This window comes from Colossoma macropomum, unplaced genomic scaffold (assembly GCF_904425465.1).
Source record: "Colossoma macropomum unplaced genomic scaffold, Colossoma_macropomum, whole genome shotgun sequence".
Classification (NCBI taxonomy): Eukaryota; Metazoa; Chordata; class Actinopteri; order Characiformes; family Serrasalmidae; genus Colossoma; species Colossoma macropomum.
In genome coordinates, this window is record NW_023494787.1 from 34,716,357 (window position 1) to 34,743,776 (window position 27,420).

At 38.7% G+C, this 27,420-nt stretch overlaps 2 protein-coding genes and 2 long non-coding RNA genes across 4 annotated transcripts; 1 reads left to right on the forward strand and 3 right to left on the reverse strand.

Annotated features, from left to right (window-relative positions):
- Positions 1–481: 481 nt before the first annotated feature.
- Positions 482–3,982, reverse strand: LOC118805100. Its single transcript, XM_036565707.1, has 4 exons — positions 3,381–3,982; positions 2,779–2,848; positions 2,524–2,692; positions 482–660 (listed from the first exon to the last, which is right to left on the reverse strand). The coding sequence occupies exons 1-4, from the start codon at positions 3,795–3,797 to the stop codon at positions 498–500; spliced, it is 819 nt and encodes a 272-aa protein (XP_036421600.1). The 5' UTR covers positions 3,798–3,982; the 3' UTR covers positions 482–497.
- A 273-nt stretch (positions 3,983–4,255) lies between these two features.
- Positions 4,256–6,812, reverse strand: LOC118805101. Its single transcript, XR_005007031.1, has 3 exons — positions 6,146–6,812; positions 4,468–4,674; positions 4,256–4,318 (listed from the first exon to the last, which is right to left on the reverse strand). It is a non-coding gene; the product is annotated as an uncharacterized LOC118805101 (long non-coding RNA).
- Positions 6,813–8,999: 2,187 nt separating this feature from the next.
- LOC118805926 lies at positions 9,000–9,714 on the reverse strand. Its single transcript, XR_005007069.1, has 2 exons — positions 9,608–9,714; positions 9,000–9,512 (listed from the first exon to the last, which is right to left on the reverse strand). It is a non-coding gene; the product is annotated as an uncharacterized LOC118805926 (long non-coding RNA).
- Positions 9,480–26,777, forward strand: LOC118805925. The gene is made up of 9 exons (XM_036567097.1): positions 9,480–9,633; positions 11,087–11,145; positions 14,777–14,797; positions 16,169–16,444; positions 17,451–17,750; positions 17,902–18,189; positions 18,365–18,543; positions 22,672–22,764; positions 23,642–26,777. Exons 2-9 carry the CDS (start codon positions 11,100–11,102, stop codon positions 24,101–24,103), a joined length of 1,665 nt encoding a protein of 554 aa, XP_036422990.1. The 5' UTR covers positions 9,480–9,633; positions 11,087–11,099; the 3' UTR covers positions 24,104–26,777.
- The last annotated feature ends 643 nt before the right edge of the window (positions 26,778–27,420 follow it).

Here is a 27,420-nt window from a genome sequence, read left to right on the forward strand (position 1 = left end):
ATGCTTTGCTTTTCTGTGTTTACACTCCTCTTTTTGATTTATGCTCCTCACTTTTTTTTTAATTTACGCTCTGCATTGCTGTTTACGCTCCTCTGTTTTTGATGTTTTTATGCTCTGCTTTTCTGTGTTTATGCTCCTCTTTTTTCTGTGATGTGGGGGGTGGGGAAACAAGAGTGAGGTGTGCCCTGAGAAGAAGGCGTGTTGTGTACATTTCATATCATCAGCTGGAGCCAACTTCAAAGCCTGACAACACAACAGGGTTGAATGCTTATAGCAACCGAATGTATCAGTTAATTCATCTTAAATACAGTATATGGCCAAAGTTAGTGGACACCAGCTCATCCGCAGCAAACAAGTTGTTCATTCCATCTCAGGATAAAATGTTTCACTCCTGTGTCCCAGCCCCCTGGATTAGAAATGGGTCTAAACTAAAGCACAAAGAAAGGAGCACAAACAAAAAGGAGAGTAAAGTGAATAAATAAGTAGCAACAGGTACCTCAGATGAAGTCCCACTCAAATTCTGTAAGCTTCTTCATCAGGGAACAAACATGTGGATTGATGGCCAAAGCCTTTTTCTGAACTAGCTGCCCAGTTCTCTTGCGTATTACTTTGCCTCTGCCTGCCTTTGATCCTCTCTCTGGGTTGATCCTGAAGAAATTTCTGGAAAAAAGAAAGAAATAACATGCACTATTATCAACTAAAAATAAAAAAAACAGAACACCTTGGAGCTTATATATCATCACTGTCCAAAGAAAAGCATGTATCTCCATTTTTGTGGATTTTTAGCTTACTACATCAATTGAACATAGCAGCTGCCCTTCACATTCTGTGAACATTTCATGATGAATAGACCAATAGAAATGCTCTAAACTTACTTGGAATAAAATCTTTTTACATTGACTCCCATTGAAAGTTAAGAAGTTTTTTTCTTCTCTTATAAAATTACTATTTTGGACAGCGACTATATGCTTATTGATGTTACATTCAGTATTTACATGTTGACATGTAAATGATAACATCGAAGTAGACAGACAAAGTTTAGACCAGATATTCAATTGTTTTCAAGGAAGCAGCGATAAACAATTCTGCTGGCAGCCTTCTGCAGCAGTTAGCAAGACTGAGAGTTCAATTTTTCTAAATTTTGCTGCAGAAGTATAAATTTGAAGTTGATGTAAACAAAGCCAAAGTTTCTTAACAGTACATTATTATTCTGATTGTATCCATCCATTTTGTTGCTGGCCATCCTATTCCTTTTTTACTTTTAACTCTTCCAAGCCTAACTGTCTATTCTAGTAAACTGGTTGTTCTCATAATGTATCAAAAATAAGAGAGGTTATTTGGTATTTGAGAGAAATGTGAGGTTTCATTTGGTTGAAAATTTAATTCTTTGTTTTCTTTGTCATCTGAGGTTCACTAAAATTCGAAGGCATCAATATTCTTTCTGTCCCACTTTGTAAATGTCCAGCTTTTACGTCCATAACAACAGAGAAGACCTTAGTCTGGACAGATCTGATCTTTGAAAAGACAAATCATTACATTTCAGAGTCAGAGTCAGAATTTTCACAGTGGTAGTAACAGGAACCAGACAGCCAAAGCCTATAATCTTTCTTAAATTAACATCACCAAGGCGTATTACAAGAAATCATTACAAAATCATTTGACTTTCTGTAAAGCTTAATGATTTAATTATGCAGAAATTTTACTAAATCTGTAGAATTCCCATTTTTAAATGAGTTAACTTTTTGTTAACAAGTTGCTTTATGTGCAACACACACTAACACACCACCATCACGTCAGTGTCACTGCAGCACTGAGAATAACCCACCATCTAAATAATACCTGCTCTGTGGTGGTCCTGTGGGGGTCCTGACCATTGTATACAGAGCAACTGATGGACTACAGTCTGTAATTGTAGAACTACAAAGTGCTCCTTTATGGTGAGTGGAGCTGATAAAGTGGACAGTGAGGGCAGAAACAAGAGGGGTCATAATGTTATGGCTGATGAGTGTATATAGACATACTAGGTGTACAAATAAGTTTTGAAGTGTTTTTTTGTGTAATGCATTATTGTAATTCAAAATTCAAATATTCTCCTTATTATTCCTTTGTCATTTTATGGTAACTGTTGCATAGTATTAAATGACAATTGTCATTTTATTCAACAAAAAATAACCTAGAAATTTAGCGAGAAAGAATTTATTGGTCACTGCATTCGTTATGAGTTCCATCAAGGAAAAAGCGCTAGAAAAGCATGTGCATTGATTCATTCTGTTCTTGGGGATAATACTGTATCCAAAAGTACGTGTGAGTTTTGGTTTTGTTGATTTAAAGATGGTGATTGCAATGTTAGCGATCGTGAACATATAGTGTATTAATACTTAATTTTTAGGTTTTTTTTTTTAATAAAATGGCAACAGAGCAGGAGAATGTTTGAATTTTGAATTATAATTATACGTTACACAAAAACGCTTTAAAACTTATTTGTACACCTAGTAATTTGAATGGTAATTACCATATTTTTACCTTTGTATGAATTCAAGAGTACAGGCAGCACCCTCTTGATACTGGAGGTTAAAGTTGTAATAGCACACAAAGAGTGCTGCCAGTCCAGATGAAAATGTGGGCTGCACCCCTTCACACACCACCTGGCCTTCAATTCCAACCATCCATTTCTGTCCACTAAGCCTTTCACCTAAAAGCAACAAAATTGATTAATTCATTCATTAACTCAAACATAACTTCTTAGCATGTCCTTGCAAGATAATGAGTCTGCCATACCAAGAATGATCAACCGTGGGCTCTCTGCCAGGTCAAGGGTCCTTTCAATGTTAGCAGCACTAGCTGTCTCCTGCAAGATAAAAACACAATGCAAAAAAGCAGTGTCTGTAAACAAACTGAGTGGTGACCAGACATACAGCCTAGTTTTTAATGTGTAAAGAAATTCTTTATGCCAAAGAGTCTAGCCGCACTAAGGGATACAATAAACTAAAAATATTAAAACGGGAAGTTCACCTTATTTCACATTTGAGCACAATTTACCCATCTCTGCATGCTAACTAATTTGTCAATAAACAGAAAACATACATTTTATAAAATTAAAATCCTCCAAGTGTTGATAATATAACAATATACCAACCCACAACAACAAACACTCAGTCTCATGTACAGTCTTATATTGTAGATGCTTTTGGAAATCATCAGTCATCAAATCAATTTTGTGTACAGAGCTGGGCAAGTTGTGCTTGAAACAAAAAACGTAAACTACCCCTCTAAGTAACAGGTTCAGTTGTCAGGCTAAATTAAAGAAAAAACAACACTGGATATCAAATGGCTGTATAAAGATTATTTAACTTTATCCCAACTTAAAATGCATTAGGTACCTCTGTCTTAAGTATGAGGTCCTCTGTTTTTTCCTTAAAATGTGCCATGAGCAGTTCAATGATGAGAGCTGCAACCTCTTCTTCTCCATGTGTGCCAAGGACTTTCTTAACAACATCATTGGTTGCTTTGCTCTTGAAGTAGTCAATAATTAGTCTGCCTCTTTCCTCAACTGCTTGCTCCATTTTTCTGATGGGGACACCGGTAAGCAGCTCAAAATGTGAATATAAAGACTTCTGCACAAATAACAACGGCCACTGTGCTCGGAGATCTCTTATGGCAGGAGCTGGATCAGCATTAATTGTCCTACGCTGCAAGCAGTAGGTGCTCTTCAGGAGACTGTCGACTTCAGCTTTATCAGCAGCAGCTGAACCACACTCTGAATGAAGTTCAGCCATCCGTAGCCTCTTCTCTTCCATCCCTGCTTCTGTTTCCTCTGGGGGAATTTCTGGTTGCCACCGTAAACATCCGTAACTGTCCACTGGTCTTCTCTTGAGTGTAAGAGATTCATTATCTCACTTTGGAGCTCTGCGCTTTGCAAGGGTGTTGCCCCTGTTAACATGTTCTACACGAACCTTGAGTTGTGTCAACAGTGATTCATAACCACTTCCCATCATTGTCTTGCCATCATCCAAGGAGTCAGCAAAGCTTTTCGGGTACTGTTGAATAATACTGTGAGCAATTATCTTGCACTGAGACCTTGTGGGGTTAGCCTTTGACTTCCTCAGTTCATCCACAATAATCCGAATCATCTGGCGATGATCAGTATGACTGGGTCGTCTTTCTTTACCAGTGGCAGCTTGTAAGGAAGAGGGCATTTTCTCCCAAGGGATAACAAAGCTTTCAGGCCAGGTTATGGATGAAGATGTGGTTGAAGAACTTGAGCTTGGAGGAGATGAGCTGGTTATGACTGGACGAACTGGGGTGCTGCACTGTGGTACTAAGTATACAAACAAAAAAATTCAATTAAGAGTTCCTTCTTATAATGAGATATTGATAAACAAGAGGAATAATTCTATACAAAAAAACACTGTCCATTTAATGACATTTACATTCACTTAATGTACTATAACATACTATCAGCTCTACCTTGTTTCCAAACTGCGAGCAGCTTGCGGCACTGTATTGGCCGTACAAACTCCAAAATGTCCTCCTCTCTCACAAAAGCCAAATCGTCTGTACTTTCTTGTCCCTGGCCTATCAACTTTTCAACCATTCGGCAGAGGGTTCCTTCTGGAAGATTAGGGAGGACTGAGATGATAGCCTCCTTAATCAGTCTGGTCAATTCTGACATGTCTATAAGGAGAGATGGGAGTGATGCAAGACAATTACAGGTAAGCCACATAAGGTATAGCTGGACACAGGATAGTAATCCAACAGACTGCACTGACTTACACAAACGTATGGTTCCTGTTGAGCAATAACATAATGAACACCTTGATCGGTAAGACAATTTGTCTGATGCAGATCCACAAGAAAATTTACATCAGAATTGTTGTGAATTAATATCAACTCTATTTTTCCAACCACTAGACCCTGGTCATTTTGATTAAGAGCAACAAACATGTTCTTCTTATACTGTGTACCTTTCACAAACACCTCATATGTAGCTAAAGTGTTTCCCAGCTGGAAATGATCACCTACACAATCCTTGATTTTGTCACTGTAATCATTCGGGTAAAAGTTTGTCCCCCTTTCTGCAACAACTTCAGGTGGAAAGAAATTACCAGCGCTTAAATAAGCTTGCAGAAGCTGATGCCGGTCAGCTAAAGTAACACACAAGTTTTTGAAGTTGTGTAGTCTTCTGGCACACTGTTTAAAGTATGTGTGCTTACTCTCAAACCTTAACGTCCATAGGCGAGTGAGAGGCCCAAAGCGAGTAATTAGTTACGGATAATGGCAAAGGTAGTGATGCTTTGGCTTCAGTGGATGTTTAGGGAATGCTTTTGAACGAGAATCTATGTATTCACTTATCAAAACTGACAAATAAGCAATCTGCCCCATTGAGATGGCAGGAGCACAAATCATTTTTACAATTTGCCTAAGCTGAAGTACCAGTTGCCATACCTCATTTTCTGATGGATCTTTAATCATGTCACCAACTAACAGTGGAATAAGCCTAAGCAAACACCAGTTTTGGACAGCATGTCCACTGAGTTTCTCAGATCCTGCATGCACTTCATTCGGTTTGTCATTTGCATCGTTCCCAAAGTATTTAAAATGACTAATATGCTGGTTTAACATGGTGTATGTGAAGTGCTTCTCTGCCACTAAACGGCTGATGTATAAGGCAACATCAGAGGACACTACACCTTCAAAGAGATCATCCACCAATTTGCCAAACACTAGGTTCTGACCAAAGAATTTAATATCCTGCTCTTTACGTAATAGCACAAGCTGCATTTGATCTATGCTAGATCTATTATGGGGCAAAATGTCTCCAAGAGTCATATAAACAGCTAGAATCTTATGCTTTTTTTCCCCTGATTCAAGTGGATTGGCCACTTCAAAAGCATCTTGATACAGTATCAAGCTCAAAGAATCTGGATTAGCTTTCAAGTGGGAATTCTCTGTCATATTGCTCCCATCCCAAATATCCTGAAAAACATCTTTTATCTGCCTTTGGGAATGAGTTTTCTCATGCTGCTCTCTAACTGACACACAGTTAAAGAGTGACTCCAATGTATCTTTGACTGGAATATACCGAGCATAACATTCTTTACCCAAGTCGTTTTTTCCCGAGGTATACTGGCTTGGCTCAACATACCTGAAATTCTCCTTGAATATGGTCTTCCTCCTCTGGTCTGTCTTCAGCACTGTGTTGCACTGACTGAGCAGATCTTCTGATTTAAGAACATCAATGATTTTGTTAATCTCACATTCCAAAATTCCAACTTCACTCAACTTTTCAGACAATTTATGAAAAATATTTGACTGGCTTACATCATGAATATTCTGATAATCTTCAATAATTGTCTGAATGACTGAAGCTGGAAGTAACAACTTAGCTTGCAATTTGAGATAGAATAAAGCTAGATTGTTTAAAAAACAAAACTTCATCTGCCTTATCTGGCACAACATTTGACAGTTCTTCAGCAAAAATGTCATCATCAGTAATAATAGCCTCTAATTGTTCATTGTCAGCTTGAGATGAAGTAGATTTACAAGGGTTTGAAACATGCCTCTCTACTACAGCTTCAATCAGACTGTTCACTGAGCTTTTTTTGTGGTTTCTCGACAAATGTGAGGTAAATGTTGATATCACAGAGAATGTTTTGTTACACTGACTAAAAGGACAGGATACTACTTTGCCTTCTTTAATGTGACATTTCAAATGTAAAAACAGTTTGCATAAATCATCACACCTGAAAGGGCAAAAGTCAACATGGCAAAGCAATGTGTCCCTATTAATGAACTCAATGTTTCTGTTAGACTTCTCTCCAAACCGTCTTTTGTGGTCTCTATACAGGTGTGATTTTAGGGCGCGGAATTTTCTAAAGCCACGGCTACAGTCTGGAACACAACACTGAAAATTTGCATTTGGAACATGGCTATGAATTTTCATGTGCCGAGTGAAAGCCACTATGGCATCAAATGACTGAGGATAAAACTGACACTGAAGCATTGTCACAGAACTTAAAAAAACAAATAGAACTTTTTTTTTTTCTCTTAACAGAACTAATCTTAGTCCACACAATGCACTCAATATAAAAAAAACTGATGGCACTCTTTATCTATCCTCAAAATACAATTAGTGATAGAAGTCTACAAAAAATAAATTAATAGGAAAAACACTGTAGAAAAAAAGTTTTTAAACTCCTGATTTTAAACTACTGGTTCTGTTATTAAATGCACGTAGACAGAGACTAAATGTTCATTTGAACTGTTGTGATAAAGAAATGAGCTAATGTTAAACAATAAATGGAAAGGCAAATCTTAAAGACGTTATATCCAACAAGCTTAACTGAAAGGTTAGATCCAAAAACTAGTTAAGACACTCTACAGAGCATTAACGTCACCTTACTTAACACTTCGTGCACCCACCCTTAACTGTACAATGCAGGCCACGGTATTTAAACGCTCATTCTCTAAAAATACAGACCTAATATTTAGTAGTAAATAACCAGTGAAACGTCATCAAACCACACCTGCAGCAGACTAAGAAGCGAACTACAGTCCCAAATCTGCCAAGCAGTAATAAACGCACTCACAAAATGGCGCGCTTTTCAAAAAATGCCAGACCCAACACTTCTTACAGACACAAATATTTACAAAAAAACCCCACCGTGGAATGTCCTGCACTAACAAACACCTTAAATGACATATTCGTTCTACTGACTTCGCCTTAATGGAAGGGACTAAAGCAAGGAATAAGTTAACCTACAAAACAGAGCCCCAAAATGCACATCATGGGTGTCACAGTAGCTAAATAAACACAGCTAATGTCACTGAACCTACATGAACTCGCACGACTGCAATTTCCGATTATCATCAGTAATGTTAGCTAACTAACGCTAGCTATTTTGTAGATAAATAAAGTGCACGTCAGGCATGTTCATTAACTCACTTTCTGTATTTTTCTTTCTGAATCTGTCGTCTGAGCACTGCAGATAGGACGGAGCGGGCTTGCTGAAGCCTCGCCGCTGGCCAAGCTCTGCCTCCTGAGTCGAGGCTGGGGCCGCTTCTTCGGCTCGTTGCCTCGCCGGGAAGGCGGTGTACGGCCAGCGGCGAGGCCTTAGCAAGCTTACTAAGGTAGCATGATGAACACCTGCTAGCTAATGTTCGGGAGGTTAAAAGGATATAAAACAAGCGAACAGCACCACATTTCTCTCATAAAACGAGACTTAATCATTAACGCACCTACAACAAGAATAATAATTTACTCACCTTTGAGTCCGTGTGAAACGTAGCTGGCAGTCTGAGGCGATTTCAGAAAAAATGTCACGCGCTCACGTTCCAAATAATCAGAGAAGTGCTGCGTTAGGCACACACGCACACACACACACACACACACACACACACACACACACACATATATATATATATATATATATATATATGTATATATGTATATATGTATGTATGTATATATATATATATATATATATATATATATATATACTGCGATGGACTGGCGACCTGTCCAGGGTGTATCCTGCCTTCCGCCCAATGACAGCTGGGATAGGCTCCAGCACCCCACCGCGACCCAGAAGGATAAGCGGTTTAGATGATGTATGTATATATATACAGTGACATACAATTCAGAATATCTGAAGCTCAAGTGTTTTTCACTTGTGTCAGTGTAGCAAAACTCTGAACACATTTAACTGCATACACACATTTTGCATACATTTTGCACACTAAACACAGTTCTCCACCTCTAATCACAAGTTTCATGGTAATCTTTTATGAAATCTTTTCAAAGATGAAGGCATGGAATGCATACATTTGTAAATTTTACAAAGTTACAAAGCTCAGAGTGCAGGGGGCAAACATTACAGAGCTCTTCTCTACATCCCTGTATGAATGAGAGAATGAGGAAAAAAATAAGTAGAGATAGACGTGAGTGTCTAATAAAGCATGTATGCATGTTGTACTTTAGGGAGTAAAACCACAGTTAGTTTATTTATTTATTTATTTTATTTAGATTATACAAGTGGTTTTTGCACAATTGAACACCTGTGTTAGCAAGGGGTCCACCTTAAAGTAGCTAATTTTACTAATTAGAGGCGTCTGGATACTTTTGGGCATGAAGTTTGCGGTGCTGTATACGACCACTTAAGAGTTACTAATTTCGACGGTTTTTAATGGAGCTTATTGCATGTATATAACCTGCAAGAAAGCAACGACAACAACAATGACGACGACAGATGCTTTTTCGTTGTTTTATATAAATCTAGGCTGTTTGCACAGATGAGCAAATATTACAGGATCGAGGAGGCGAGAAGTGGAGATGTGAACGGCTCTGCGGGACGCATGGTTTGATTTTTCACGGACAAGCGCGATGCTTTCCGAATGAAGCCGATGGCCAATGGTCTTCTAGCCGACATCAGCCGAACCCTTCCCGATAATCCCGATCTGTAACACCACAGAAGTCCCTTTCTTTGACGGGTTGGGAGCGAAGGGGGAGGAATCTAAGAGGGGGGGAAGAAAAAAATCACCATGTTTTAATCATCAAAGCTATTTTCGGATCTTTCCCGCTGGCACTGTAGATCTCGGATCCCCTCACCTGCATCGGTCACGACATCTCTTACGGTAATCGTCATAATTGTGTGTGCGGTGCGAGAATGAGAGCGAAAATCTTCAGCTTTTGGTGCGAGACGGGTTAAATTCTGCAGTTTTCCCGTAGAAGTGGTTTGTAACACTGTCCTACAGGACTGAATGTTTCAGATATGAGATCAGTAGCAGATGAATTAGGGCGTGGTGAAAATGTGCAGGCAGCGTCGATCTGGACAGACTGTAAAATACAGTTAGAAACCATGGCGTTTCTGCGTCTATTCCATAACATGATAAAAAAAAAGAATAACTTCTGTGTCTCTGGCGCTAGGCTTGAATGTTTTTAGTCTGTCCGGTTATGTAAAGGAAGTGAAAAATGTACTGATGACATTTTGATTAGGCCTAGTCGATGTATTTGAAACACATATCTATAAATAGTCTATATTAGTACTTATCTCGAGACGGCTTACTAGCGCTTTCTAGCATCATCTGTCTTTTATCAATATAGTTGTAAATGAACACGTGCTGAGTGGAAGATTTGTGTTTAAAGAGAGGCCTTTTTCTTCTGTTTCTGGCACCCAGCTGGAGTACTGAATGCTTTAATTCGTATAGCATTTAAGGAAGAATTACATGAAAGGAAGAGGATGAGCACATAGAGGTTGTCATTGTAGTATAATCGCTGAGTAAGATCCGGTAATTGCACAAAATAGAGACCTGGGGTTTTGCGCAGGGGTGGTCACACTTGTGTGTGTGTGTGTGTGTGTGTGTGTGGGTGTGTGGGTGGGTGTGTGTGTGGGTGCATGTGTTAGTTCCTGTATTCTGTATTTAGGTCTTTCTGAGGACCAAATGTTGTTGTTGTGCCAAGCCCAGCGTATGACATCACCCGTTCGTTTCCATCAGCAAGAGACTTCTGTTTGAAAGCCACTTAATAGCAACCCTCAATCACTTACATCATCTTAACAAATGCTCTGTCAGTTTGCTGTCCCTAAGAGCAACACTGTGCCTTTCCAGATTTTCTTGGATGTATTTAAAGCAGTATTTTCCATTGAAATGAGAATACATTCATATTTCAGTTGCCCTGAAGTTGTCTTTGAAAAAGTTACCACTTTCTTTGGACAGCTGTGAAATCTCAGGAGAATGCCCAGATAATAAAACAATAATCATAATAATTCTGTTGGCCTTCAAATTAACACTCTAGTAACACCCCTACTGTATTCTACAAATGAAAAGTGCATGGAGCAGGTAATCCAAGGACAGGGCTCTGTCACTGGATATTTTGCAACATTAGCCTTCAAAACACATTTAAAATGTTTAATCTCAGGTATCCTTAGAAGAGTCGTATATTCCTGTGCCTTGATCCATGTGCTGCAAACCTAATGGTTCTATATTTCAGCTCCCACTTCCAATATCGTATTGCACTGTCTGACCTAATACAGGTCATTTGTTTAGATTTGTTTTTTGATATTACTATAATGCTCTTTTATTTTGACAGAAATCCAGTCAAAATGGAATCAGTATGCATTGCTGTTCTCTGCACTCTCCTGTGTTCAGGTAACTGTTTTTCATATATAAAAATGTCAACAAAAATCAAAACTACACTATAAATGACAATAGTATGCTTTATTATTTTTACAATTTGTAACACAAATTGACTTATTTCAAGTCTTTTAAATAAGATAAATTAATTTGACTTATTTTAAACTGAAAATTAAGACATTTTAGAATTTAGAATATTTAAAAATTTAACCTTAGAAAGTAAAAAGTAAACTCATGTTCACTGTTACTTAGAAATATTAACTTCGGTATCAAAACGTACTAAATTTACCCCACCACCCACCTAAAAAAACAGTGTAACAGTTTACAGTGTCATCATGGGTTGTCAGATTTGTCATTGTGCTCAGTAACTGTTGTCTCACATATAAAAACATACAGTACAATACTGCAGTAACTGCATATTTTGTTTTAACAAATTGTAACCTAACTCTCTGTAGACTAGACTGTCCGTACACTCTTAAGGCTGATTTCAGTGACAAATCTGAACTGTCCTGGCCCTGGTTTTATATTAAAAATTGACATGAGATAGTGAGCCTGATATGGAGATATGGATCTAAGAAGGGGTACCACGACATGAAGTGAAGGGCACTCCTGACTGGAAAGCCCAGAAATGAGAAGGAAGACAGAATAAGGACCAAAACCAATTGAGGGGACTAAATCAAGTACTTGCTGAGGCTGAATGGGCAGGACTAGATAAGGATGGAAACATATTCACATAAAAGGACAATGTGAGAATCAAACCTAACCCAGTGTTGCCCCTGCTACATGAAGATGCTTCCACTCCACCACTCATGAGATGTGAACACTAACCAATCAATGACTTTGTTAGGCATCATAAGGTGAGGAGTAACTTCTGCAGTACTGTATACAAGTTCTATGCAAAAGAACAAACGGCAAAAGAAGGAACAGTAAAAAGGTTTGTTCACTAAATACACCAGTGTTTTTCTTTCCAAAATTCAAAATTGTTTGAAATTCTTTCACAGATAGTTCTTAAACAGTAAGTTAAAAGACACCAAAACAAAGATTACTTCTTTTCATTTGTTTATGTGTGTTTAGTACAACTGTCTGGTTTTATCAAAATACATTTTAACAACTTGTCTGAGCTCTCTAAAGTATGTTGACCCAAAAAGCAAGCTCTGAAGTGCTATTATACAAAAACATTTTTTCTAGGGATGCACAATTTTATCAGTATCATAATGGTGTTGGCAGATACACTATATTGCCAAAAGTATTCACTCACCCATCCAAATCACATTCAGGTGTTCCAATCACTTCCATGGCCACAGGTGTATAAAACCATGCACCTAGGCATGCAGACTGCTTCTACAAACATTTGTGAAAGAATGGGTCGCTCTCAGGAGCTCAGTGAATTCCAGCGTGGTACCGTGATAGGATGCCACCTGTGCAACAAGTCCAGTCGTGAAATTTCCTCGCTACTAAATATTCCACAGTCAACTGTCAGTGGTATTATAACAAAGTGGAAGCGATTGGGAATGACAGCAACTCAGCCACGAAGTGGTAGGCCATGTAAAATGACAGAGCGGGCTCAGCGGATGCTGAGGCGCATAGTGCGCAGAGGTCGCCAACTTTCTGCAGAGTCACTCGCTACAGACCTCCAAACTTCCTGTGGCCTTCAGATTAGCTCAAGAACAGTGCGTAGAGAGCTTCATGGAATGGGTTTCCGTTGCTGAGCAGCTGCATCCAAGCCTTACATCACCAACAATGCAAAGCGTTGAATGCAGTGGTGTAAAGCACGCAGCCACTGGACTCTAGAGCAGTGAAGACATGTTCTCTGAAGTGACAAATTACGCTTCTCCGTCTGGCAATCCCATGGATGAGTCAGGGTTTGGCGGTTGCCAGGAGAACGGTACTTGTCTGACTGCATTGTGCCAAGTGTAAAGTTTGGTGGAGGGGAGATTATGGTGTGGGGTTGTTTTTCAGGAGTTGGGCTTGGCCCCTTAGTTCCAGTGTGTATACCAAGAGATTTTGGACAATTTCATGCTCCCAACTTTGTGGGAAACATTTGGGGATGGCCCCTTCCTGTTCCAACATGACTGCGCACCAGTGCACAAAGCAAGGTCCATAAAGACATGGATGGGCAAGTTTGGTGTGGAAGAACTTGACTGGCCTGCACAGAGTCCTGACCTCAAACCGATAGAACACCTCTGGGATGAATTAGAACGGAGACTGCGAGCCAGGCCTTCTCGTCCAACATCAGTGTCTGACCTCACAAATGCGTTTCTGGAAGAATGGTCAAAAATTCCCATAAACACACTCCTAAACCTTGTGGAAAGCCTTCTTAGAAGAGTGGAAGCTGTTATAGCTGCAAAGGGTGGGCCGACATCATAAACCCTATGGATTAAGAATGGGATGTCAAATTCATATCCGTGTGAAGGCAGATGAGCAAATACTTTTGGCAATATAGTGTAATTGCATTTAATAATCCAATAACTGCAGAAAATCAGATTTTGTCAGTAATCCGATCAACGCATTTACATGCATTTGAGTAATCAGATAATGGGAAACTCCGGGTCTAGATGAGTCAGACAGGATTTCTGCTTTTTAAGGACACGTAAATGCACTTATTGTCAAAAGGAAATTTATTGGCACTGAACCAATGATTAGATTTCAGTGGTAATTTGATCTTACGTTTTATGATGCATTTACTATATTCTGGTACAAAAGAATGTTTAGGTAACACTGGCCAACTATTGCTAAATTGTCAACATTTTTTTTCATTTTATTCATTTTATTGCATCTGTAGCATACAAAGTTTCATCTGCCTTCAAAATATTATTAGCCTACTACTCAGTACATAGTACTCACTTTTTAGTTGCAAAAAGAGCATTTAAAGTAATTGAGACTAATTGTTACAATTTTTTTAAATAAAATGTCTGAGTAGGTGATTTGATATGGCTGAGTAATCATTTGTTTTAGGGGTAGCCTTCACTGTGCCCAGAAGGCAAAAGTACCTGGTGTTTCCTCAAAAGCGTTTCTCTTTTACTATAGTAGTACATTTACTTTTGTCAGCAAAAAAGAAATGATAATTTTAGAAATGAATAATCATGCCACCTGAAGTTCAAAAGGATTTGTTTTTTTCCAGAGTCCAAACACAGATGAATGTCCACACAGCTCGAATCAACATAAATATAATGAGGAAAAAGAAGAGGGCAATACTGAAAGTCAGTTACATGAAGATAGATCTCATATCAATAAAAACAAGAGGTTTTGCCTCCTTGTCAGAATGCTGCTACCTCGTCTCCTCCTTGTTTCTCTTCTGTATGTGTTGTTTACATATCAAAGCCAGCATGTTTGGCATCTGAAATTTGCTTCTTTAGTTTTGCACTGGAGCTACAATCTGTTAGCCTTACAGGTGCTGTGCAAAATGTAAGAAGCAAACTTCAGGCACCAAACATGCCTTGGTCAATTGACCATGTTAGAGATAAAGGGAGAACTGTATGTGATTTTTCGATGAACATTTTCTTTAATTACGTGTAATAACATTTCAGGTATGGCTTCTCATATCTAGGTCACCAACTCTAGTTCTTTATGGAAGAAAATAATCCTTGAGTAGAAAAAGAGCCATGAATATTGTCTCTGAGTAACATTGTTTTTGTTTCTTTTACAGTTTGGTCTGCAACTATAAAAGGTAAACGTAATTACAGCTTTGGCATTAAATGATTTAGATTTCAGTGGCACCATCATTTTTCATTATTCTGCAGAATACTTACAGGCTCAGAGGCTAAAATTTCAAATTATGTGGGTAATCTGTCTGAAGGCTGGTTTTGCACATAATATCTGAAATTATCATTGCAAACCTTAAAATTCCAAATTCAGTTGGCTTTTAAATTCCCTACATTCAATATAAAAAATGGACTTTCATATGATTTTATGTGTTGAACACCAAAGGAATTTTGTTTAGTGACTGTTATACACTGACGTGCCAAAAGTCATGGAACAGGAACTAGTATCTTGTAGGACCCCCTCTTGCCCGGTGAAGTGCAGCAACTCAACGTGGCATTGATTCCACTAGTGGACAGAAGACATCTGGAGGGACGTTTAGCCATGCCGTCTTGATAGCCACCCACAGCTCCGTGGTATTTGTAGTTGCAGGATCTTGGCTGCGAACGCACCTCTCCACCACATCCCATAAATGCTCGACTGGGCTCAGGTTGGGCAAATGTGCAGGCTACACCATTCATCAGAACTCTCCAGAATGCTGCTCTAACCAGTTCTGGGCAGCTTGGGCTCAATGGCATGGTACATTATCCTGTTGGAATATCCCATCATTGTCGAGGTACACGAAGTCTATGAACGGCTGCAAATGATCACTAAGCAGTGAAGCGTAGCAGTCACCGGTAAATTACATGTTTAGGTGGACCAGTGAACAGCCAACACCAGTATGGAACCACCACCAGCCTGCTCAGTGCCTTGTTGACAACTGGGACCAACAATCAGACCACGCCACATGTTGCCAGTCCTCCAGGGTCCAGTTAGCAACCCCACAAGCCCAGGTAAGATGCTGTGTCCGGTGTCATGGTGTTAACAGAGCTAAAGCTAAAGAACGCTGCACTGACCTGCGAGATATGCATGTGAAGCCCTCTGCATTGAATGTGGATGGGATTTTTGCCAGAGTCACTTGTCTGTTTATACGGACAATTCTAGCCAGACGCCGCCAGTCACAATCATTAAGCACCCATGGGTGGCCACTGCGCTGTCCACTGTGGGTGGTAATGCTTCTATTTGTCTGGCACCCACTATCATGCATCATTCGAACTCTGATAATTCACATCGCCTTGCCATGAGCACGCTGGCCAGTGTTCAACCTCACTCAGAAGATAGCACCTCACAACTTATACACGTGTGGGTGTTCCCAAGCAGTCCCCTGAGGTAACACATAATCAATTTACACACTGCTATCCCATGACTTTTGGCACATCAGTGTATATGACATGTGGCATTATCATACATCATCTTCTGTTTTCCTTATGCACTAATCTGCCTTTTTCTTACTATGTAGCAAAAGATGACCATCGTACTGCCTTTTTTGGGGAGGATATTCATATCCCTTTGCCAACACTGAACACTACAGAGGTGGTGTTTAAACCTCGAATGAACCCACTTTCTGAGATAGATTTCTTCCGGAATGAGCAAATACTGAACGCCAGAGCCAAGCTTAACAAAGATATACGCCATTTAGTTCTGGAGGATGTGGGTGAAGAGGATGAGGGCACATATGTAGTGAGGAACTCTGCAGCACCAGCCGATGTCACACGCATCATCCTGATAGTTAGAGGTATGAGTAATTATGAGCAACTGCTGCTAGACTACCCACAGGTAGTTCTTTATAGGGGAATTCTACTGGTTCTTTAAAATTTCTATATAATTAAATCATAGTGAAGTAAACAGAGTCATTTGAGGGTTTTGATGAGAAACGGTTCATTGTAGACTTACTGACTTGTATAGAAATGAGATTTCTATACAATAGTGGTGGAACCAGGGGTCAAAGATTGTTGTCCATTTCAAACTGTTCTTCAATAGTCAGGACCCCAGAGGACCATCAATGAGCAGGTATTATTTGGGTCGTGGATCATTCTCAGCACAGCACTGACACTGACGTGGTGGTGTTCTAGTGTGTATTATGCTGGTACGAGTGGATCAGACACAGCAGTGCTGTAGTTTTTAACTCGCTGTCCACTCTATTAGACACTCCTACCTTGTTGATCCACCTTGTAGATGTTAAGTCAGAGACGATAGCTCATCTGTTGCTGCGTAGTTTGTGTTTGTCATCCTCTATTCCTTCATTAATGTTCACAGTTCACTTTCTACAGGACACTGTTGGCTGGATATTTTTGGTTGGTGGGCTATTCTTAGTACAGCAGTAACGCTAAGGTGTTTAAAAACTCCACACAGCCCAACACACAATGACAGTGTCACTGCAGGGCTGAGAATGATCCACCACCCAAATAATACCTGCCCTGTAGTGATCCTGTGTGGGTCCCAACCATTGAAGAAAAGGGTAAAAGGGAGCTAATAAAGTATACAGAAAAAGAGAAGAGTAATTGTTTGTACAGAGTTTGTAATTGTAGAACTTCAAAGTGTACCTTTATGGTTTAAGTTGACCTGAGAAAATGGATAATCTGACTGTAGAAACAAGTAGGTGTACTTAATGAAGTGGCTGGTTGGTGTATAATTCTAAAGTTTTTTGCATTAATACAAAAAAATATTTTCAGATGTAGTAAGACACAGTTGATTTTATGTTGATCATTCTGCTGACAGTACGGTACTGTTGACCCTTACAGATTGCGCCTTGGAGACAACTGTGAAGTATGGTGAGACATATCATATCACAATTAATGACATTATTGGGCCTTACACCCTGGACTTCAGATCCAGCACAAGTCACATTAACCAGACAGTCGGGCCACCAGTTTTGGTTCTTCTAAACCAGAGCACAATCCCTATAGAGGGGTATAGGAGCCGCCTCAGTGCAAATGAGAAGAAGATTAACCTCCATTTGGTGACCGGAGCAGATGAGGGTAGCTACACTGTACTAGACAGTGATGGAAAAGTCAGAAAGAGGACCTGTCTGAATGTTAAAGGTGAGTAAAGACAGGCTGAGGTGGAAAAAGTAAAACTTTACAAACAAAAAAGGACCTAGTAATTAAAGATGAACGGACAAATGAACATTTATTGCATAATAGAACCATGAATCAATAGGATCCTTTTTCTTCCATTTTTCCCAAATTCCAGAGCACCAGATTTTCATGCACTTACAGTATGATGCAACTCTGAAGATCAAGCTATACATAAACCACAGCAAGGTCAATATAGTCTACACTCCAGACTCTGACCACAAGGACCGGATCATTCTTGATCAGGGTGAGCTGGTGGTGCCTTTGGACCCCTTGCTGGATGGAAGAGTGTCCGTAGAGGGTTCCATGTTCTACCTGAACAAGGTCAAAGTCAGTGACGTGGGCGTTTTCAGAGTGACTGACTTGACAGGTTTCCGCATAGCCGATGTCTATGTGAATGTGGAGCGTGAGTACAACGGCAAATGTTGTTGGATAAAATTAAATCATGTGGCGTGTTGATCTAATTCTTTTTTTAATATGATGTTTCTGGCCTTCTCCTTCACGTTTACTCTTCTCTTTCTCTTGGTTAATCATATCCTGTCTGCCCTGGTCTTCTCTCTTTCTCACTTCCTTGCCCTCAGCCTACAAGCTGCCTCAGCTGTATGTGGTGATCCTCTCTTTGGTGGGTCTGCTGGTTTTCCTGCTGTTGGTGTGCCTGCTCTCCTGTCAGATCAAGGTTCGGCATCGGGCAGCAAGAGCCAATAAGATTGCCCTCATTGCTCAGCAGGCTGGCAAGGGTGATGGAGAAGCCTTCAGACAGGTAAAACACATCACATTAAACTAACCTTAAGACCCACAAACTAAACATTGTTAACTTGGAAAGGGATAGATACATATTCTGATCTAGGGTCATGCAATTAAGATTGCTGAGATTTTGACCATTCTGCTACCCTTATCACACACAAACTTTGTAATTAGTCTTTTAATAATTGATACATTATTACAAGCAACACCAAAGCAATTATACAAGCTAGCATTTGAGGGTTCCAACTTTTATAGCATTCTAATAATGGACAGTACTATGCAAAAGTGAAAGACCACCCTTGATTTATTTCATTTCCATACAAGACGGCAATTATGTACATTATTAAATAAGTTATTCATTTTCAGCAATTTTTCAGTGTCTTTTCTATCTAAATATTTAATTTTTTCAATAACGGCTTCTTGACAGCTCCACATCCTTTCATTCTCATAGTGTTGAGTTGTCTTCTAATAGTGGAAGGACAGACAGAAACACTTGTGGATTTTTTTTAATCTGAAGCATGAGTGGACCTTGATTTTCCCATGTCTCATAAAGATGAAAGCTTTTGGTGGTCTACCAGATCTTGGATGGTCCCCTTTTTATGCAGTTGGATTATGTTATATTTAGTCTCCCTATTTTTTATTCATCTGAAAAAATTAATAACTTGTACTTAACAGCCATTTCGACTGGAAATTTTAAAATATAAATGAATAAAAATAAATACAGGTTGGTCTACAACTTGGTCTCGGTACTATGTGATAACACTGTAGCAAACCTCAACTCATTGTTCAAACATATTTATGTAATCTGTCTCCATCTTTGTTCCTGTATCTGAATGTAGCATATATTATACTCTGTATTGCACACTATTGGAATATAAAGTTTTTAGTGTCACATTTAACTCGTGCTAATTCCTTGAACTATAAAATAAGCTGTCCAATGACAAACAATGATTTGAAACAACAATTCTCTGTGAATTCAAGAGTACTTATTCCACTGTCTTACTGTGTACATCTGTCATGTTACTTGTAGTTCCTTGGCAGTCTAATCCCTCTTCACTCACCCAAGTGATCCAGCCCTGTCAATCACCAGTCCTCATGCATCAATAAACTGTCCATTGTCTGTTGTCTCTGTTGTAGTTTATGAGTGAAAAGATCTGACTTGTTATGCGATTGTTTTGTAATGAGCTCATCAGCGCTTTTGTTCTTTGGCAGAGGTTAGCTTAACCATTGATTTGCATTGTATTTTTCCCTTTTAAAGGAGCCTCAGATGAAACACCTTCTTGGTGAGCGTGCTTTGCGTTCTGGTGTTAATTTTTCCTTTTCCTAGTGCTAATTTGATGGATCTATATGAGGGTTTATACTAGCACAATAGGATGGTCAAGCAGGAGCCCAGGCTGCAAAGGCCTTGTGCCAACCATCTGTGACTGTCTGTGTGTAACATCCATCCCTCATTCCTCCCTCTGTTTTCCATCCAAGTCTATAGACACAAGTCTATAGGATCCCTGCAGTTAGAGCTCTAATCCAAATAGATATACAGAGTAGTCTTTTGGTTTATACTGTTGCTGAAACACACATGCACCTAGATGTTTCTTTTTCCAAATAATGAAGAGTTAAGTGTGGACCTATGTGTATGTGTGTGCATCTGTGGTTTCTTTTCACAATGGCTGTGTGAATGAGTGTGCTCAAAAAAGTGTTGGTAATGATTAATAGTTTATTAAGTCTGAGGATTACTAAGACTTAAAATGTCCTAAGTCTTCGTGAGTCATAAAAATTGTTGTCCTGGCTTATTCTGCATAATTCTGAACTAAATTACAGTTTAAGAGTTTTTTTTTTATTTATTCTTTATAGCTCAAGCTTATGCAGTAAAATCCCAATGCTCTGTAGCTATACAGGCACCTGTATATACATTTTAAGTAGTCTTTGTAGTATGCATACTAGAAGCTTATATGAAGTATATTTCTTCTTTGTGGATATCCATTTTTTAAAAATGGCCTTAATAACCCCTAACAATAAACCTAAAAGAGCATTTTTGTGCCAATGAAAGTTAAAGAAATGGATACTATTTGTTTTAGAAAACAATAGAAATTACATTAAATTTGATAATAGGTAATTAAGGATTTTGACAGAACTGCTAAAAGTAAGAATTTAACTTCAGCTGTGTTAAAAATACAGATGAGTGGCAATGGAAAATCACCATGAAGTGTCTTGGTAAAGTGTTGGGCAAGCAAACAGGGTGGAGAATGCCTTTTAATATGTCTGACAAAAATCTCCTACAGGTGTTCAGTTAGGTTGAGATCTTTCGACTGCAACAGCCGCAGTGTACAATTTAAATTTAAAATGATTTTCATACGCATCAAACCATTCAGTGATCTCTTTGTGCTATCCTGGAAGAGACCACTCATATCAGGATTGAAATGTGTCATTATAAGATAAAGATGATTTTATGTAACTTTATATTTACCTGCAATGATCCTTGTAGACCCAAACAATTCCAACACAATTCTCCCCACAGCCTAACGGAGGCACCAGACCTCCCTACTGTAATGGTCAAGCATTCAGGTCTGTACTGTTTTCTTGGTGTATGCGCTCTCCCACTTCTGGAGAATATGGTGAAGGATGACTCATCTGACCATACCACTTTTTTCCACATCTTTGTAGACATGTGCCTGCGCTTTCACATCATTGTACTCTGAATGTGCATTTGTAATTTTGTAACTTTGTAATAAGGGTTCATGCACTGCAGCTATACTATAATATCCCTATATAGTTGCATTTGGACTGTTCTCAGTAACCTGAGTAACAGGTACTCTTCTGTTTTTCCTTACATAATGCACTAATGTCTGAGCACCACAATCACTGAATGTTTGCTTTCAACCAATCTTTCCAACCCAATTAAATTATATCTTTCCCATTAATCTAAATGCAGATGTGACTTTAATCTAGGGGTGTTCGGTCTGGTCCTGGAAGGTTGCTACTCAATCACACCCACTAATCCTGGCAATTAACAGATGACTTGAATCAGGTGTGTTTGAGCAGGTAAATCACCATTATATGTTGAATACAGCCCCTCCAGGACCAGAGTTGAACAGCCCTGCTTTAATTACTGTTCCTTTCAAAGCAGTAGCCAGTTCAGCAGTTTTTGTGCCCCTCAATATTACATAGATCTTTTCCTCTAGCCATCTTGATTGGTAAACTGGGCTTGCTCAGCATTTTCATATATCTCACAGAGCATTGTAGGATGTTAACTGCTTAATTGTATTGTGTAGTAAACCCGTTTGAAAGTATCTGTACTTGTTATGTTTATCCACTCATTTATTCAGGTTTTTCCTTTAATTTGTCCCTCATCTGTATCTTAGAGCGCTGTTATTTAAACATATTCTTCCTTACTTTCAAAAATTTCAAAAAATGTATTAACTTACACCACTGTGTCTAGAGCACTAACTAAACAGATGATTTTTCATTTGTCATTAATATGTGTAAGCGTTTGTAAACAGAGCTGTATTTAAGTGTATGTTCGATATGTATAATAATAATTCAACACATGGCAGTTTATGAGGGAATCCACATCAAGCATAGGTTGTTTACGTTTATGGGGGTGGAAATAGAATTGTCTAAAATTAATCATTTACCACACGGTGAAAGAGTGTTGTGTCCATTTCCCTCTCTGTTGTGTTGTTGCTGTTTGTTACTTAGTTCTCCTGAAGACTTGATTAAATGTTTGTGTGTACGTGCATATGTGCAGATATATATTGTGACAGTGTGAGGATGGTATTGGATATATTATAACATTTCATTTCTCCCTTGAGAATGTTCGACAAGCTGCTCTCTCATTATGAAATGCCACTGATGATTTTGAAGAATTTATGCTGAAGAAGAAGACAGTTTCTTTACAACAAACAACCTAAACTAGTACCTATATTCTTACAGAAAGACTGAGGTTTAGTGATATCTTAACGTTTCCTCTGCCTGTTTCACAATGTTACAATATATCATGATTTAAGTGGCGCTATGTGTAAAGGAGCTTTTGTTGTGGTACACTGTGTGCTTTCCATCTGCAAATTTTTGGATAACCCCTGAGGTATTATTCCCAGCCAAACAGGGTTGGTTCATTTAAGTATTTCTGTTTGGCTTCCTTTGGTATCAGGTGGTTCATGAGGCCTATACCAGATTCACAGAGGAGTCCACTATGCAATCTATATTGGAGAACAACACTGAGAGCACAGAGGTTGAGATCAAGGTAACTAGCTTTTTTATGGTTCCATATTGTATCTGCAAAAGCTCATGAAGGTTTTTGTTGCTCTCCATCAGTTGTTCAATATACGTACAGGAGCGTAAAGTAAACAAAAATCTGAAAGAAAGTTAAACCAAAGAGTGTTGTTCAAACATTGCAAGATTTTTTTCAAGTCCACTTACCATAGGTGCATTTTGTAGTTCTGTAATTACAGATTGAAGTCCTTTTTTTTTTGCACAATTTCTCTGCCTTTCATCAATCCATACATCAGTGGTCAGGACCCCCACAGGACCACCACTGAGAAAGTATTATTGGGGTAGTAGATCATTCTCAGCTCTGCAACCAAAATTTTCCAGGCTGGAAACTGATTTCTAATGAAGGAATATGGGGTGACTAACAAACTATGCAGCAACAGATGAGCTATTGTTTCTAACTTTACATCTACAAAGTCTACCAACGAGGTAGAAGAATCTAATACAGTAGTCAGTAATACAGTGGACAGTAAGTGGACACAGTGTTTAAAAACTCCAGCAGCACTGCTGTGTCTGATTCACTCACCAGCACAACACCTACTAACATACCACCAACATGTCATTGTCACTGTATGGCTGAGAATGACCCACCATCCAAATAATACTTGCTCAACCCCCCTGGGGCTGATTTTCAATTTTAGAACTGTCATTAATTGTAGTATCTGTATAATAAAAGTATGGTAATGATAAAATAGAAAATGAGTGTACATTCAAGTTATGCGCACCTAATAAAGTTCCCACTGAGTAAACTGAGCAGATGTTTCAGCAACATATCAGGATGAGCTGCCATTTCCAAGATGGTCATACGATGGTACCTTTTCAACCTGATCTTTATTGTTTTGTTTTTATAGGGACTCGAAGTGTCTAAACCAGGACGTTACCACACTATTCCTTCAGAAAAGAACTTCCTGGAGAGTGACTCGGGTGCTGAATATAACTCCTTTGCACTCCCTTTGGACAATGATACTGATGCACTTCAGACCTGTGTGCCCCACAAGCTGCTCATTGACTCCGACAGCCTTGCCACCGCCCCCCGGACCATCTCCAAGGGCAACCACAGTGCCACCCGCACCCCTGATTCTGTTCTTAGTGCCAGCCCAGCTACTCAGCCCAGGTCTGAAGCCTATGCAGATGGCGACTTGATGGGATCCACCACCCCTGAAACGACCCTTAAAGCCCATGAGCTAGATGCTGTGCTACCTTCAGTCCCTGCGACCAGCCCAGTGCCAGAAACAAAACAAGATGCCCCACTGCTCACTAATAAAGCAGCCAAATTGGATCAAAGCAATGGTGCAGATGGTACCACAACCTGACAGTCTGTTCTCTGGCCAAAAGCAATGCTCAGAATATTTACCTTCACTAACCAGTGTGAGCCTGACTATTTCCTTCCCCACCCATGCCACCATATTTAGAACAAACTGCTGCTTACATTGCTAAGGCTTCTCAGTAACACTTCCTATGCATGGAGTCATCTGATTTTTCACAATGCTTCGACATATATTAGCATTAAAGCCTAACCCTAGAACAATAAGTTTTAGAGAAAATATTTGCTCCAAAAGGTGACATGCTGCATTAACTTTAAGAACTTTTTAGAATATGGATCATGTGATCCTGCACAATGCATGCATTTAAAATAGCCCAGGATTTTTAATGGTTAAGAGTCAAATACTAGTGTGGAATGACAGTGTTGTGCATGTTAGGCTGTCTGGAAAAACAGTCACACACTCAAAAGGAGAATATTTCTCTTTTTATCTTTTCCTTACACCATGGAGTTGAACCTTGATGTTAAATCTTAAAGCGACACAGTTCTATGTTTTGTCACAAAAGTACCTAAACTGGGACAACACTCTAAAGCACTTCTGTGCTCTGGAAATGGTAACCACAACATTGAAATTTTTCCTATCCCATTTGCTGTTGACATTACTATTTCTCACTTCAGGAAAATGGCCATTATTGCCACTTCAATGCAAAAATGATATCTTTGCAAGTTAAATTAGTGAGATTGTTTTCTATTTTGAGATTGTTTTCAAAATACTGTAGGGCTATTTAACTTGTTTTTAGACATTTTACTTGTTATAAGTGATTTCTTCAGAATAAGTGTCTCATTATATTGGCAGATAAATTTCAGCATTGTTTCATTAAACTAGTATAATTATATGTCAATAAACAGACGATTTCACTAGATAAAATTACTAACAGTAAAAAATGTCTAAATAGCTAGAAATGTCTATTCTTACAGCAATCTCAGAATGAGAAATATTAAGATACATTGACTGGATTTTAGTATTTTCACTTGCCAATATATTTTTTGCAGTGCTTAGTTTGCTTACCTTATATACACATCAGTTGAACTTACACAGATAAAAGTTTTCTACAATGAATGCCTAAAAAAGTCAAAGAAACAAAAGCACTTATTCATTTTAAAAGGATGACACACAGCTTAGTAACTTGAAAACCAGTGATTGAAGTTTTGACTCTCGATCTGTGATTACAATGTCTGTATTACACAAACATTGCACATGATAGAGCTTTGTGTTAAAATATATTTATTGATTTAAGATCTCTTTGTTGATGACACTCTGAAGAAAGGATCACCAGTCTTATCCACAAAGGGCCAGGTTGGCAGCAGGCTTTCATCCTAATGAAGCAGAAGCATGCCTTATTCACCTTTTTTAATCAGTTGGTCTCAGTCGTCAAACAACTGAATAGTCACATGAGGTGTTCTGACTGCTTGGTTTGAATGAAAACTTGCTGATATACCAGCCCTCTGTGGATAAGATTGGTGACCCCTGCTCTAATGGAATAGAAGTTCAACTTCTCAGTACCAAAAAAACCTTCATCAATGTCTTTCTAGTTTTATTTCAATTGATTGATTGTTGCTTATAGCAAAAAAGAGCCCCAGAGAAGCAGAACTGTGGAGTCCCTTTTTTGGCCTGCCTAATGAAGAGCAGCTACAGAGAATACAGGAGGAATCTGCCAGATTCTAACTGTTGGAATCTCTCCTCTGTGCACTATGCATGTCTCCGTGGTCTGGGTTTTTGCTTCAGATTTATTTTTTTCATCGTCATCCTATTGCTCCTTTCATGTCCTGCATTTAAAAGTGGAGATACTGTGAGAACTTCTGAGTATTGCAAGTTCACAACCAGAGCTGAAGTGCTTCTCATGTTATGACAACATATGTGCTGGATCCTTTATTTGGAACCTAAGAGACATGACCTGCATGATAAGGACAGTTTTTAATACATGTTGTTCATTGCTCTAGCATGTGAAAGTTGGCATCAAGAAAAGGATATAGAGGTTCTTCATTTGAGGTACACTTTTGCATAGAGATGGAGATGCATAATTTATCTGTGTTAAAGAGTTTGGTGCTCTGTTGTGATTATAAAAAGCATATGCCTGATCAGACTCTTTGGGGACAAGGGAAAAAAATAAGGACAGCTGGGTTTCTCCAAAATGTTTGCACTCTTATTGCACTGTTATTATTCTAAACAATTACTGGAAAAGAAGCATGTCCTGTAATTTAAAAAAGTTCAATTAAGTCAGATATGAAATTGATTCTAGGGTTACCTTGCCCTTTGCTCAATGATATACCTTCTAATCTTATTTCCCACAAATAGTAAATGAGATGTTATATAATAGTTAGCCAAGCTTGGATGTTATCTGCTACATTTGTTGTGACTGTCACTGAAAAGTGGAAGAGAGTGTTTAAAACCCTTCATTGCTCAGTCATAAAATATGTTCGCTTTTTTTTTAGTTTGAATTGGAACTAAACTGAACTCACTGAGAACTGTACAATTTTTTTGGCCACCTATACTAACAGCCATTTCATACAAGTGAACATACAATACGCCTCAGTGAAGTTATGTAACTGACATAAAAACTGGCATCTAAAGTACATTTTAAGTGTTGTCCAACTTAAACTCTTTTCCAGGCTACGTACACTAATAAAAAATAGCATTTTCCACCGCAGATTCAAAAACAAGAAAAAGTGGTGTTTTTGGTCATTTTACGTGAAGTCTAATTTGGCAATAACAAATCAATCAGCTATCTTGCTTATTAGTTTAATACTGTTGCGCTGACAAGAGATAATATAGTGCACTTTTCTGTGCAATTACACTGAATCACGTATGGAATCAAACAATATTATATTTTTGACTGTCGAGTGAAAATATGAGCAAACACACTTGTTCTGTGGAGACAGCGTTAACATTAGCTTTGTAACTAGCTTGTTTCACAAATAGTAAATAGTAAAATTAATGATACAATCATAACAGTAAAACAATAATAATAGTAAAAAGTAATAATTCTAAAAATAGCAATGAACACACCAACATATCATTCTAGTTTGTATGCTGGTGCTTTTTTTGGTCATGTCATAGTGGTAGATGGTTTTGTCTTCAACTGGAATAGTAAACAATTTGCTAAATTGTCATTGGCTTTAGCTGCAAGTGTTGCCAAAGACAGAGTAGAACAGTATTCGGTATTATTTAAATTGATGGCCAATGAAAAAGTAGTTTTATAGTGCCAAAGGTTCCAATACTTTGTGCAGTGGAAAACACTGAAATGGTCCTTTGAGCAGTGCCATAGAAGAACCACTTTTGGTTCCCTAAAGAACCATGTTTGGAAAGAA